We start from the raw sequence: 15,848 nt of genomic DNA, 5'->3' as shown, positions 1-15,848 counted from the left end.
CTTATCCCAGTGAAGACTAAGGCTCTTGAGCAAAAAGGGGAAATGGGCAACTTTCATGTAAGTAAACGTCTGTCTTTCGTTGTCTCCTTTCCTCCACTTCTGTTTCGATGAGCTAATGGTCCACTTCTTATATTTGTAGCGTGCACTAAAGGTAGCACTGAGAATAAAGGGAGCCCTGGTTGGTTTTCTGAAGCCATTTGGTCCCCTTTGGGTTACTACAGTTCTAGGGAATGAAAAATGGTGATTTTACACGTTGGCAATGTAGGGTAGCTTCCGAAAACCTCATTTTGAGCTTACCTTCTTTCAGAATCCTCAAAACGGTTTATAGAAAATTCTCTTGTATTTAAATGTGATCGATCCATTCAAAGTCGGTTGATTTAATCCACTGCAATAATTGGCAGACTGCCTAAGTAAATAGGACTTTTGCCAGAATGGCATTCCTGCCATGTTGTAATAATAGATTCACTAGGTCAAAACTTGGGTGGTTTCAACATGGAGGCAGGTTTCAGTGGTTTTCCCCATTGCTGGTACAGCTATCGATACAGCATAGCAGCAGGGGCTTCCTCATGGCTGGTCCCCCCAGTTTTCCTGCTCCAGTTCAGCAGCAGCAGCCATTCCCCACCCCACCCTGGTCACAGGCTAATGGGACATTTTCAGTGGGGAGAATGGAATATCATTATATTGATATACTATTATAAAAAATATGTGCAACGGGTTTTCTGAATTTCCATATCTTAAAAATGTTTTCATGTCTTAGCCCCTTCTATTACAGAGATATGCCTTCCCCCTTATATCTCCACAATGAAAGAGGTTAGAGACTTTTTAAAAAATGAAAGTTGGAGATTCAGAGAACCTATTACGTATATCGTAATGTTATATAAAAATATTCAATTGCCACTTTAAAAAAGAAACCTGAAAAGCTCCCCCTCCAGTGGTGAAAGTAAATGACGACCAAAGGGACAGGTCCAATTTTCCCTGTCTATATGGCATCCTCCAGGCTTTGTTCTGATCTTTGCCAGAACTTCACAGCAAAGAAAGATCAGAGAAAAGATGGGGAATCCCATACGGTGCATGAATGCACCATAATGCCATAGAAAAGCAAGGGGGAAAGCCCCACTTCCCAGCAGTATTGAAGCAGATAACTCATGCAGAAATGGGCCCTATGAGAACACATTTTTAAATTTCTGGATGCGGTGGGAGCTGAGTGCTGTTCTGCTGCCTCCATTTGGTTGATGAAATAAGGGAAGCCCCACAGTCAACCCTTGGAAGTGAGGAATCGAATCTAAATACATTTGCCAAGCTTCAGGTGACACCTGGAGACCTCTCAGAATTACAACTGATTTCCAGGCAACAGAGATCCATTCCCCCAGAGACTCGGCGTCAAACGGATGGAAGCAGATTGTGGATTAGCCCAGCATAAATAACTTCTGTACCAAATTAAAGATGTGTTCTCTCCCCCCACCCCCATGGTTATGTCCTATGAGTTTTATATTGTGGTGCCTTCATGGGAGGATTGTACCAAGCCAATTTGTCACACTTGTACAGCAAATTTATGACCTATGATCGTGCACACAGAAACCAAGTCGGTCAATTAGTGCTTGACTAAGGGTGGAGGCAAGGTTGTTTGTTTAGGCCACCTCCCTGCATAAAGTTTAGTCTTTCTAATTCACGATGAGCAAGGGGAGTAGGTATGCTGCCATGGCAGAGCGCCTCATTGTCTTCCTTTGTACCTTACTGCTATGTTTGTGAACAGGGCTTTTTTTCAGGGAAAAGAGGTGGTGGAACTCAGTGGGTTGCCCTTGGAGAAAATGGTCACATGGCTGGTTGCCCTGCCCCCTGATCTCCAGACAGAGGGGAGTTGAGATTGCCCTCCACACCACAGCATGGAGGTCAATCTCAACTCCCCTCTGTCTGGAGATCAGGGGGCGGGGCCACGAGTCATGTGACCATTTTCAAGAGGTTCCGGAATGCCATACCACCGCGTTCCAGCTGAAAAAAAGCCCTGCCTGGGAATAAAGCAAATATAACAAAATGCCATCTCTCCTACCCACTCTGCTCCAGAGGGAACCAATGCAGGCAGTGCTGCACTTGGAATTTCTTTCAGCAAAAGATGTGACATGCACAAAAAATGACCACACAGATAGATTTCCGTAACAAGTGTTGCCTCAGTGCCTCCCTAGACATTACAAACTCTACAGGAACTTGCAGCTGTACAGTAGTGAACCACGCAAATTCGTGGCCTGCTCTGCCTCAGGCCCAATTCAGAAGAAGCAGACAGAGTCCGATAAGGAGAGAAAACTGAGTTACTTTATTCGAATAGAGGGAAGACCGTGGATACAAGGGCTTTTATTAGCCCAATAAAACCAACCGTTCTTCAGAGGTCTGAGAAACATTACATCAACTTTTATCACCTTGGGTTCATTATGTATTCAGTACGTTATTGGTTGCGTTAGTTGCGTGTATATGTGACTTAGCATCATTTCATTGGTTTAGCATAATTAGGGATTGTCCCCTTACTCAATTAACGCTTGTAAACGTTTTTCATTTCAAAGAACAAACACTCTTTCTTTGGCAACTCTGATAACGGTTCAAGTATTCATTGGGCAGATGTGTGTCATTTTCACGACTAGCCCGGATCTGTTCCCATCTTTGATGTAACTAGCAGAACAACTATCCATTGTTAATTAATTCCATGATATAGGTGCTGGGCAAAGAAAGTTTCCCAGTATTCCTGAAACAAAGGCTTTAATACAAGTGCCCCAATCTATGGCAGGATGATGGCCATCTATCTCTTGCAATGTTGCCAATGAGGGAACTGAGATTCTACAGGCCTGGATCTTAATTGTTTTGTTCTCACAGATTGTAGAAAAGCAGTTTCGTTTTCTACTGTCAGCACTTTTATTAGCTTGCAAGGACAAGAGAAAGATGGGTAAGGGGCTTCTCTTAGTGTGGCTATGTAAAGACAAAAATCATAAAACATGATTACATCTACATTCGTATAGTCATCTTTCTGATACATGTTTGTGCTATATCTAGAGTTGCATAAAATATCACTCAGGGACTCTGAGGGCCCCTGCTTACTACTCAGAATTTAGGGGAGGTCAGGGCTGTCCCCCACAATCCCCCCTTTTCTTGTGGGTCAGTGAAAGTTATTCTTCACTGGCACCCACTTAATTTTGATCTTGTTCAGCTTTCAGCTCAGCACATCTCCTGGCCACCATCATCATGCGTTCGGCACGGGGTGGCTGCTTAGGTATCATTGAACGAATTGCATATTTTAACTATGTGCTTATGAATGGAATGCACTGAACACAGGTACAGATGCAAACAACAATCAAGATCCCAATAGCAATGTAAATGCTTTCAGTCCAGATCCCAAACCATGAAACCAATCTCCCACCCAACCAAAAAATCACTAAACCACCCATTGCAGATCGCGATTTGCTTGGCCATATCTTGCAGCTTCCTGATGTGGGATTCAATTGTCTGTGAATGGTCACAGAGGTTCAAACAGCACATGCCTTCAAACTCCTCACATCCATGATTGGCTTTCAAAAGCAAATAGTCAATAGCCATGCGATTCTGTATAGCGGCACGTTCCGTTGCTTTAAGATCTTGCAGCATATCGTTTAGTGCCTTGGAAGTCTGGTTCATGCCTTGAACAACCAGACAAGCTAAGGCATCAATGTTGCGAATGTTCCCTACGGCAAGTCCGGGAACACCGACTAGGTAACCAGCCAGCAAGCCTGCTTCTGTGATGGTGAGGAGTGAGATGTGGGAGTTAGAAGTTTTATCCAGGACCAAGCTGCGTTTTGGACGGTTGTCCTGCACTTCAGGTGTTCCTTTCCAGGGAACCAGCAGTCTTCCAATGGTCCATGGGCCACCGGTTGCATATTCAGGGGTATAAGAGAAGGCTAAGAGTCCACACAGCATGAACCATCCGGTGGGGAGCTCAGCATTGCCTTCCTTAGGTCGAAGCTGGTATATCAAGTTGCATTTAACTTTGAGTCCATGGTCTAGGTTGAAGCAGCTCCCCTTTGGATGGGTACACGTAGGAAACAAAGCAGTCAGATGCAGGCAAAATTCTAGGTAGTTCGATAGACAGCTGTTGGAATGGAACTCCCCATAGGCAAGAGGAGAACAGTTCATCCCTGGACAGGCCACTGTGCAGGCAGAAAGATGACAGGTTCAGCCATTTGGCGGGTCCAACTCACATTTTGGACTTGGTTCCCCAAGTAGCAGCTAAGACCTCAAGGCAGGATGCAAAAAGGGATCAGAAAGCAGAATGGATTTAGCACTCTGGAATCTAGGAGGCTTCCCAGATGAATCTCCATATCCACTGGGCATTCTGGCATTGGCGGTGTCTATCATGTCTTAGGCCGGCATGATGATTATAGAATCATAGAGTTGGAAGGGGCCATACAGACCATCTAGTCCAACCCCCTGCCCAGTGCAGGATCAGCCTAAAGCATCTCTGACAAGTATTCATCCAGCCTCTTCTTGAAAACTGCCAGTGAGGGGGAGCTCACCACCTCCCTAGGCAGCTGATTCCACTTTTGAACTACTCTGACTGTGAAAAAGTTTTTCCTAATATCCAGCCGGTACCTTTGTGCATGTAATTTAAGCCCATTGCTTCGCGCCCTACCTGGTGCTGCCAAAAGGAACATCTCCTTGCCCTCCTCCAAATGACAGCCTTTCAAATATTTAAAGAGAGCAATCATGTCCCCCCTCAACCTCTTTTTCTCCAAACTAAACATTCCCAAGGCCCTCAGCCTTTCCTCGTAGGCTCAGTCTCCAGACCCCTGATCATCCTCACCGCTCTCCTCTGCACCCTCTCAATTTTGGCCACATCCTTTTTGAAGTGAGGCCTCCAGAACTGCACACAATACTCCAGGTGTGGCCTGACCAAGGCAGTATAGAGAGGGGCTATGACCTCCTGCGATTTCGACGCTATGGCCCCTTTGATACAACCCAGGATTGAATTAGCCTTTTTTGCCACCACATCACACTGACTGCTCATATTCAGTTTACAGTCCACTCTTACCCCAAGATCCCTTTCGCATATACTACTGCCCAGAAGTGTATCCCCCATCCAGTATTTGTGCTTCCCATTTTTGTGGCCCAGATGTAATACTGTGCACTTGTCTTTGTTGAATTGCATCCTATTCACAGCTGCCCACTTCTCCAGAGTATTCAGGTCTTGTTGAATTTTAATTCTATCTTCTTGGGTGTTTGCTACTCCTCCCAATTTGGTATCATCAGCAAATTTAATGAGCAGCCCTTCCACTCCTTCATCCAGATCATTGATAAAAATATTGAAAAGTACCGGGCCCAAAACCGAGCCCTGTGGCACCCCACTGGACACCTCCCTCCAATCTGATGAAATGCCATTGACCACCACTCTTTGGGTGCGGTCCTCTAACCAGTTCCCTATCCACCAAACTGTCCTATAGTCCAGTCCACAGTCTTCCCGTTTGCCCATCAGAATGTCATGGGGGACCTTATCAAAAGCTTTACTGAAATCCAGATAAATCACGTCAACAGAGTTCCCCCGATCCAGTAAGCTGGTCACTCGATCAAAGAAGGAAACCAGGTTGGTCTGGCAAGATCTGTTAGGAACAAAACCATGCTGACTTCCCCGGATCACTGAGGCAGCTTAAACTCCAGTTCTTGGAGTGGAAGAGCGCAGCTGCACGATTAGCTCAGTCACAGGAACAAATGAATGCAGCTATTTGCATGTGGTAACAAACTGGTGTAGGTACAGGAAACAGGTCAGTTGCAGTTGTGGTGTAGTGGCAGGAACAGGGAGGAATACATCTGGGGCTGGATCAATTGCAGGATCAGGTTAGCACAGCTACCGAGGTCTCAGTCCAGTGCAGTTCAATGCGGGCACAGAAGACAAGTCACTTACAGGCACAGGTGTAGTTACAGGAATGTGGATGGTGGTACCTTAGGCTACTGGAGACAGAACAGAGTCACTGGCAGGATAACTGTGAGAAAGAAGAACTCATTCCTATCTCTATTAGAAAGAGAGAATAGAGAAGGTAAAGGCAAGACTGCAGGACATATATTTCCAAACCAAATATTATGGGGTATTTTACCCTTTGCAAGGGGGAACAGACCACTGTATAAGCAAAACTACAGCAGGATCAGTGAAAAATGGCAAAAGTTAAGCCAGTTGGTTTAATACTTGCTAATAAAAATACAGTTCCTGGAACCAGGAGGGCATATGCCCGCAGGTGAGTTATGTGGTATGCCTACAAGCTGGTCAGGATAAAATACAGCTCTCAGAAGTGAAAAGACTCCAGATGAATTGGATAGGACATTGGGAAAGGGGATGAAATATAAGTATCAGGAGGCGAATTTTCTCTCAGGACCTTTTCTTACCGGGAAGTTGCCATCCAGGATTTAGGGGCAGCAGTACAAGAAGCTTCAATCACCTGTGCATTTTTTCTGCTGAGTATTGATATGAAACACAATGGATTTGAGAGTCCCATGTCTCATCAACATCACAATCAAGCAGTCATTCTGGTTTGGAGTTACAGCTTACCACTGCAATTCCCCCACCTTCGTCAGAAAACGGGCAGCAGGGCCTGGTGCAAATCAGGACTGCTGCACAGGGGAAAGAGGAATTCTTATCTTCTTCCCTATGATTTTTTTTACAAAAGAGGAAGAGGAGTTCAAAGTGTAGATGGAATTCAGTCAAAGGCACACATTGCCCACACATTTAGTGGAGTTTCCCACTTAGGAAAGTACTGCACTTCAGTATCTGCTTAAGCCCTGCTGCCAGCTCCGATATGGAAAATTCCCTGGCTTGGGGAGGGGAAAGTTTGGGGCAGGGAGGGAGCTCAGCAGCTATGTAAGGCCATAAACTCGACCCTTCAAAGCTGCCATTTCCTCAAAGGGAATTGATCCCTGTAGTTTGGTGATTGCTTGTAATTCCAGGACAACTCCAGGGCCGATTCCAGACGGCCCTCCGCATCCCGAAATGTCGCGCGTTGTTGCGCGGAAAACGCGAAATATCGCGTTTTCTCGCGCGAGTTTTGCGTGACCTCGTGCAAAACTCGCATGAGAAAACGCGATATTTCGCGTTTTCCGCGTGACGACGCACGACGTTTCGGGATGCGGAGGGCCATCTGGAATCGGCCCAGGCCCCACCTCGAAGTTGGTAATACTAAGCTCTAGAAAAGCAGCTAGTTCTGAAAAGAGAGGGTAAATGAGGGACAGCAAGCGCAGAGGAGCCACAGTGGAGTAAGGAGAATCACCCCATCGCCATGCCAGAACCAAGGAGAAACTGCCAAAGGATGCGGGAAGGGTAATAACCAAGGCAGTAGCCCAGGAAAGAGCAGCTGCCAAAGAGGAGGGGGCAAACTGCCTTGAGAGTAGAGTTGCCAGGTCCAGGTTGGGAAATTCTTGGAGATTTGGGGGTGGAGCCTGAAGAGGGTGGAGTTGGGGAGGGGAGGGACCTCAGTGGAGTATAATTCCATGAAGATCACCTTTCAAAGCAGCCGTTTTCTCCAAGGCAACTGATCTCTGTCACCTGGAAATCAGTTGTAATTCTGGGAGATCTCCAGCTATCACCAGGAGGCTGGCAAGCCTACTTGAGAGCTGGTTTGGTGTCATTCTTAAGAGTGGCAGGCTTCTAATCTGGAGAACTGGGTTTGATTCCCCACTCTTCTGCTTGAATTAGGGTTGCCAGCCTCCAGGTGGTAGCTGGAGATCTCCCAGAATTACAACTGATCTCCAGGCAACAGAGACCAGTTCCCCTGGAGAAAATGGCTGCTCTGAAGGGTGAACTCTATGGCATTATACCCCACTGCGGCTCCTCCCCTCCCCAAACCCCGCCCTCTCTAGGCTCCACCCCCCAATCTCCAGGAATTTCCTAACCTGGACCTGGCAACCCTAGCTTGAAGCCAGCTGGGTGACCTTAAGTCAGTCACAGCTCTCATGGAGTTCTCTCAGCCCCACCCACCTCACAGGGTGATTGTCGTGAGGATAATAATAACACACTTTGTAAACCTCTCTGAGTGGTCAGTTTGTCCTGAAGGGTAGAATATAAACCGAATTTTATTATTGGGGTTCCATGAACCTGACATTCCCTCCAAAATAGTGGTTAACGTTGTCTAAGGGAAGTGGATAAACAATATTGTTCTGACCTCTGACCTTCAGCCCAGGGGCTCACAGTGAAATGGCTCGCAGATCCTACTTGCCTGTCTAGTGAACTGCATGCATGGTTATTAATGGATTTATCATCACTGTGTATTAAAGACCAGGGCTAAAGTAAGTGGGTACAGGCCGGTACAGAATGTCAAGTAAGAAACTGGCTGAAGTGGTCGCTCCTGTCTTCTGCTTGAAGCCCCTGGAGGCTAAGAGCAGAACCACAAGTGACAAAGGCACAGGTTGGACACTTGCCAGCTTCCCTCAAATTTTGATGGGAAATGTAGGCAGCTTGGCGGAATGTTGGACAAGTGACAGTTGAAAAGTCCATTGGACAGCAGTCAGAGAGCCAAGCTGCAAGACCAGGACGCCTACATTTCCCATCAAAACTTGAGGGAAGCTGACAAGTGTCCAACCTGTGCCTTTTGTCACTTGTAGTTCTGCTCTTAAGAAAGAGAGAGTACCAGTAAGAAATGTAGATTACTTTTAGCCCTGCCCAACACTGTGGTTTGCCCTAAACCCAAGCTGACGTATCTGCAGCACTATGCTCACGCTGAGAGTCCGTGTGGTGCGATAGTTTAGATCAGAACCAGAAAGATGCTTCTCCCCTATACTCTGTCATGAAACTCATTGGGGGAATTTGGGGCAGTCACTGGCCGTTTCCACACGTCTTACCTGCCTGCGGAACATCGCACAAAAGACTGGAAGACAGTGTCTTCTCGTGCAAAATCGCACCAGGAAGACGCTGTTATTCGCGCAAATTCGGGTAGTCGTACCTCACAGGTGTGCGAAATTGACTAGTAGTACCTCACAGGGTAGTAGTGAGGATAAAAGAGAGATGAGATCTATGTACACCATCACGAACTCCTTCGAGAAACAGCAGGCTGTGTTCTCTGAAGTGGTTAAAAGGGGAGGGGGGAGGCAGAGAATCAGATAAAAAGACACAACGGACATCCAAACTCTGAACTCTCTCTCTCTTTGCTTTCTCAGCCTACCATTCGACGCCATCATGATTTCAATGCAGAGCGAGATGCCAAGAAGCTACATAAAGCTTGCAAAGGGATGGGTAAGAATGCTGCCGCTTATCACAAGACAAGAATCATAATAAGCAGAGGAATCAGTCTGTGGCAAAAATGATAATGCTTTTTTAGATGTGGGGAAATGTTTTTATGATAAGTTTCTCCTCTCCCAACTACGCAAGGCCTTCCTTGCTAGATCAGACCAACGAGACGTATAGGCCCAGTTGGCTCTGACCACCCAACCCAGCAGGCTTCCTTGCCTCCCAGAGATGAGGAAATGCCCCAGGGACCTATGGGCAATATTTCATTCCTCAAGTTAGTGTCCACCAACTTCTTTAGATCAGATGAGGGTCAAACTTACCTTAGACCAGGTATTGAGGAAAAGTACAAGGATGTTGTGGCTAGGAGGGAGCTCTTGCTCCAAAGTAGTTTGGTCAATGAGAGTCCAACACACACACAGTCATGTTTGCTCCTTGGTCTAAATGACTTAGGAATTGGATGGTTTCACAGTTTAAAAAAAATGTCCCCAAGAAGCCATACTAGCAGGGCTTTTTTTCTTGGAAAAGAGGTGGTGGAACTCAGTGGGTTGCTCTTGGAGAAAATGGTCACATGGCTGGTGGCCCCGCCCCCTGATCTCCAGACAGAGGGGAGTTTAGATTGCCCTCCGCACTGCTGAGCAGCGCGGAGGGCAATCTAAACACCCCTCTGTATGGAGATCAGGGGGCGGGGCAACCAGCCATGTGACCATTTTCAAGAGGTTCCGGAACTCCATTCCCCCACATTCCCCCTGAAAAAAAGCCCTGCATACTAGCAAAGAATGGACTAAAGTGAGCAGTGATTCTCTTACTAATCTGGCAAGAATTCAGTACACAATTCTGTTTTGAGGCAGGAATTTAGCAGCAAGCATCCCCTGAGTCCATCAAAACATTTCTCTATTTCTCTATTTTTTTAAAAAAATCATGCTGGCCGCACAGCTAATCACCAGCAATTGTTTGAAGTTCTCCAGGGGGCTAATTATTTTGCAGATGAAACACAGGGACATAATCAGGAACGAACGAGGCTGGTTGAGATATTATTTATCTAAGGGCAGAACGACATGTTGTTTTGTTCTCAAATTCTCCTAATGAGAGAAAAGGGGCAGCGGGCACTTGCAGGAGTAGATTGGTGGGAGACAGTGATTAACTCTTTTTAACTTTGCTGAATATTGTTCTGAGAACATATTCTTTGAGACAAGCCAGGCTATCCCTGGTGGACTGAAACAGGAAACAGCCGCTCTGTTCCTTAAAACCAGAAAGTTTTATTTAACATGCACGGGCTCTAGGAGTCTCCTTACCACAGAAGCACAGAACAAATCACCTCATAACCTTTTATAACTTTTACACTGAAAAAGAGCAGGAACAAGGAATCAATAGGAACATTACAACACAACTATCTCCTTATATGGGAGAATTGACAGTTGTCTCAGTGTTGCCAATACAGTTGGGCCTGGCATATATGCACCCTGTTTGAGCTTATGGCTCCACATTTGACTTACATCAGGGCCTTAGTTACATTTCCCAGGACACTATCCCCCACAAATGTACCCCCCCCCACACACAAATGACTGTTTTCCCTTTAGCCAGTTTTCAAAAGTTGGTTACTGGGGGGGGGGGGGGAATGAAAATGGCTGTCATCTGCAGGCAGGGGAAGGTTCGGCATCTCCTAGAGATCTCATTCCCCGGTGGGGGTGGGTGATCCCCCACTTTTATTCTCTGCCCCCTACACCATTCACCTGACTGGTGGGTGGAATGGCATGGGAATGGACCTCCCTGACTCACTCCTGGGGCGGCACAACAATGTTACTCCTGGGAGTGACATCATCGCACCACCACGAGAGCACTGTCATGCACACGCCCTCCTGCGCCTGTGCAGTGACATCATCGGAAATGATGTCATCGTGCAGCCGTAGAACTGCACATGCGCGCATGAAGAGGGGAAGAAGGAGGTAAGAGCCAGGTTTTCCCCCTCCCCCGAGAGGGTATGGGTGGCAACTCCAGCACCTCCACTTCCCACCAACTAATAATTTCCTCTATCATACTATAAGGGTAGTTTAGACTAGACTAATCATCACCAGTTTATGTATCTAAACGGCTCTGTTACAGGAAACATCCTTCTAGAATTAAAAACGGTTCCGTAATTGTTGGAAATGCTCCCCACTTCCTACTAGTAATATTAGGAATGACTCCTTGATCTCTAAAACCCATTTTCTCTTCTAATGTATAGTTCCATCCCGAGTAGCTGGCAGAGAAGTCAGAGAACTGATCAAATGGGGCAATAAAATATAGGCACAAAGAGTTTTGAACAGACATCCTTAACCATAGATGTACCCAGGGCTTTTTTTCTGGGAAAAGAGGAGGTGAAACTCAGTGGCTTGCCCTCGGAGAAAATGGTCACATGGCTGGTGGCCCGGCCCCCTGATCTCCAGATCAGGGGAGCGGAGGGCAATCTAAACTCCCCTCTGTCTGGAGATCAGGGGGCGGGGCCACCAGCCATGTGACCATTTTCAAGAGGTTCCGGAACTCCATTCCCCCGCGTTCCAGCTGAAAAAAAGCCCTGGATGTACCCAACACTAGCCGAGTGTGAACATGAGAGTCTTTTAAATAGGTACAGAATTGGTAGGCTAGGCTGGACACTTAACCCTCCTCCTACCTCAAATTGTAATGGGGTAGCACAACACAAACTAGAGTGCAGTGTAATACAATTGTTACTGTCTTTACTGGTGCTGTCTCACATTTTGTCCTTTCAGAACAACATGGGAATCTACAGTTTGGGCTGGGTGACCTTGGGCTAGTCACAGTTCTCTGGAGCTGTCTCAGCCCCACCCACCTCACAGGGAGTTTTGTTGTGGGGATAATAATGACATACTTTGTAGACCACTCTGAGTGGGTGTTAAGTCATCCTGAAGGGCGGTATATAAATCTAATGTTGTTGTTGTTGTTGTTGTTGTTAATAATAATAATAATAATATTAATGTTAGCTGCTGCAAAAATAAGCGGGAATCTAGTGGCATGTTAAAGGTGCCACTAGACTCCTGTTTATAGTAAGTAGTATTTCAGTATATGCATGGAGCCTTATTTGTCTGAATATCTTTGCAATATGAATGATAAGAGAAACAGAGATACCATTTACAGAACAGTACCCAGGTATTTAAAGGAATCAGCACAGCTTTGGGCTGGATGGAATGACATGAAATTCAGATAATGGGAAATCTACCAAATTCATCTTCCCAGTTATTTATGACTGGCTGTACCATTGGATTGGCACTAGCAATGGACCTGTAGATGTAGAGGAAATAACTGGTCGCTGCCTTCCTCTGTAGGTGACTCTGAAGGGGAGATTATCTTACTTCTTTCCATTCATATTTTGTAGGGACTGATGAAAAGGTTATCATTGAGCTCCTGTCCACTCGTTCATCGGACCAGAGGCAACAAATGAAACAGAAGTACAAGGCTATGTATGGCAAGGTATATTAATCGTGATAAATTGATGTTTGTGTCTGTGTTTATCACCTTTCACATGAGCCAGTTCTGATATACATTAATGCACAAAGGTGCCATTTCGAACAATGACTGAGATTCAAAAGTATTTCCAGTGGCAGAGAAATGTGGGCCCATAACTTCCAGTTCTTAATGCAACTTGTTATAAGGTTCGGCCTTCCTCCCATATGTCCCACTATTTTTTCTTGAGATCTACCTACAGCATCCTCAATGATGATGTCATATTTGGGCAGGTAGGGCTTGATGAGAGAGCTTGCCAGTGGCCACCCCACAATATGATGTTCCTCACCCAGCAAATTTGCCAAAATCCAAATTTGAATGACTTTGGGATGCAATGTTAAAACCCCATCTTGCTGAACTTGTTCAGTTATTGGAGGCTCCAGCTTCAGTCATGAAAGACTGGAGAAATACCATATAAGGGAGAAGCTATGGATCAGTGGAAGACCCTCTGTTTTGCATACTGAAGGTTACGAGGTTGATTTCAGCATCTCTAGTTAAGTGGACCAGTCAATAGGTGATGTGAAAGACCTCAGCTTGAGACCCCGGAGAGCTGCTGTCAGCCCTAGAATTGCTTACATTCTGTTTCAGCATTTCTTCAACTCTGTATTGGATTCTTACTAATGCAATGTCTTTGTAAAATTGTGTTTGTTTACCCTATGGCATTGTTTATTGAAATGTCCTTAATACTGGCTGTACTAATCTCACACTGTGTAATCTGCCTTGAGTCTCAGTGAGAAAGGCAAATTATAAATAAATAAATAAATAAATAAATAAATAAATAAATAAATAAATAAATAAATAAATAAATAAATAAATAAATAAATAAATAAAGATACTGAACTTGATGGAGCAGCGGTCTGCTTCAATATCAGGCAGCTTCATGCAGAGACGTAGCGTGGGGGGCCAGGGGGCGGCTGCCCCAGGTGCAAAATTTTGTGGGGGTGCCACTTCCACGACCCCCTGCAGCGCCCCTTTGCCACTGCCACCTGCCTCGGCCCCCAGCAAGCCGGGCACTTCAGCAGTGCAACAGCGAGCGGGGAGGCAAGTGGGGAGAGGGCTGCCTCCCCACTCTCCTCTCCACCCCTTCACTGCTGCTGCCCGCCTCGGCTCGGCCCCCAGTGAGTTGGGCGCCCCAGCAGCACGTCAGCAAGCAAAGAGGCAAGTGGGGAGGCGGGAGCCTCCCTGGTCACCTCTCCGTAGCATTGCCACTGCCGGCCACTTCAGGTGAGGGGGGATGCTCCTGCGTTATGATGTCACAAGTGACATCGTCACGCAGGGCTGGAGGGTCACCACCTCCTGCCCCGGGAGCTCCGCAACCATGCTATGCTGCTGGCTTCATGCGTATGATAGAATTGTATTCTGTTTTGCTTTGCCAGAGGGCAATTGTAAATCTAAACAATTTTTAAAGCAAATATTTTATTTTTATTTAATTAGACTTATATTCTGCTTGCCCCGCAAGTGGGCTCAGAGCAGATTACAACCATGGTATAAAATAAAAACATGGTAGCATAAAACAATATGAAAACATCAATATACAATTTATTAAAAACAGCAGCGTACATATTGCATAACCCTCCAGCAATATAACTTTAAGTCTTACCTTGGGGGTCACAGGGTAATGTTTCATTCCTCTTGATCTAGTCATAGCCACGTAAAACATGTTGCACATATGGCTCTGTTAATAACAACAACTGTGCTTCTTTTAGATCTGTGCATCTTCTAGACAGATTTAGTGCCACACTCAGAGCGATGAACAAAGTTATTATTGATGGTTGTTGGGGGTTTTCCGGGCTGTATTGCCGTGGTCTTGGCATTGTAGTTCCTGACGTTTCGCCAGCAGCTGTGGCTGGCATCTTCAGAGGTGTAGCACCAAAAGACAGAGATCAACCCCACCCCTCCTGAGTAGATATAAATGACCTGCAAACATCTTTTCCACACTGTGACACTGAGAGATCTCTGTCTTTTGGTGCTACACCTCTGAAGATGCCAGCCACAGCTGCTGGCGAAACGTCAGGAACTGCAATGCCAAGACCACGGCAATACAGCCCGGAAAACCCACAACAACCATCTTGTGTAGAAGTTCCATCTGGAGAGGAAGGAATGGAGATCAATGACGGCCTAGCCCAGAATGATGCCAAGGACCTTTACGAAGTAAGCATAACAACATTAGCGTGACATAAAAGTTGAGTGGGTATGAGGAGGGCACCGAGCGGGCAGTTCTACTTCCCCAAGTAACCTCTGCACCCTTTAACAGGTTCCCAAGCAAATGGAAAAAAATTCTCTTTTTATAGCTCTGGTTCATACTTGACCAGCACAGATTTTTTAAAAGTTTCTTTTCACCCTACACTTTGTTTTTTCCTTACATTCCAGCCAGGCATTTGGAAACAGTCAAGTGCCCCGTTCCTATGAAGGAACGGGGCTTCCTTCCTGTGACACTGTGACACTGAGAGATCTCTGTCTTTTGGTGCTACACCTCTGAAGATGCCAGCCACAGCTGCTGGCGAAACGTCAGGAACTACAATGCCAAGACCACGGCAATACAGCCCGGAAAACCCCCAACAACCATCGTTCTCCGGCCGTGAAAGCCTTCGACAATACAAAGTTATTATTATCTCCACAATACACCTGGGGAGCAGGGGCTGCTTTCCTAAGGTCATTGTAAGTCCCTGGCAGTTAAATCCCCAAGTTCTCCACAGTTAACGCACAGGTGTTCCAACTGAAGTAACTGTATTAGAGATCCATTCAGTACAAGGTGCTCAGACAGTGAAATTGGCAGGAGTGATGTATGTGGGGCTAGCAATATTAGTTATAGGGAATATTTCCGCCTTTGGGAAAGAGAACCGTTGACAGGGGCGGGGTTGGAGTGAGACATTGTTTTAGAGTAGACAGTGAGAACGATGAACTTGTCTCTGGTTCTCAAGAAGAACATATTTTGAGCCCGTTTCAGCTGGCAGTCAAGGACACAACGAGAAAGAGAAAGTAAACATTTGCGAGATAACCTACTGGCATTGCAGCAATAAAGAACTTCCCATACTCTCAGAGACCAGAGGCAGAGCCAATATACCTTCATGGCAAATATGCAGAAGGCATACCTGACAGTCTGAGCTCAGGGCAGTAGTGGGATTTGAACCAGCAG

General features: G+C 46.0%; 1 protein-coding gene across 1 annotated transcript in view; it reads left to right on the top strand.

Moving 5' to 3' along the window:
• The window catches only part of ANXA13 (annexin A13), a 31,303-nt gene continuing 15,455 nt past the window's right edge, over window positions 1-15,848 (top strand). The window contains exons 1-3 of the mRNA XM_054985226.1: window positions 1-57; window positions 9,148-9,223; window positions 12,585-12,679. Coding sequence (XP_054841201.1) covers window positions 43-57; window positions 9,148-9,223; window positions 12,585-12,679 — 186 coding nt within the window. The 5' untranslated portion in view covers window positions 1-42. The remainder of the gene's footprint in view (window positions 58-9,147; window positions 9,224-12,584; window positions 12,680-15,848) is intronic.

This window comes from Eublepharis macularius, chromosome 7 (assembly GCF_028583425.1).
Source record: "Eublepharis macularius isolate TG4126 chromosome 7, MPM_Emac_v1.0, whole genome shotgun sequence".
In the NCBI taxonomy this organism is placed as follows: domain Eukaryota; kingdom Metazoa; phylum Chordata; class Lepidosauria; order Squamata; family Eublepharidae; genus Eublepharis; species Eublepharis macularius.
The sequence above is the reverse complement of the archived record's forward strand: the minus strand, read 5'-3'. Positions and strand labels throughout refer to the sequence as shown.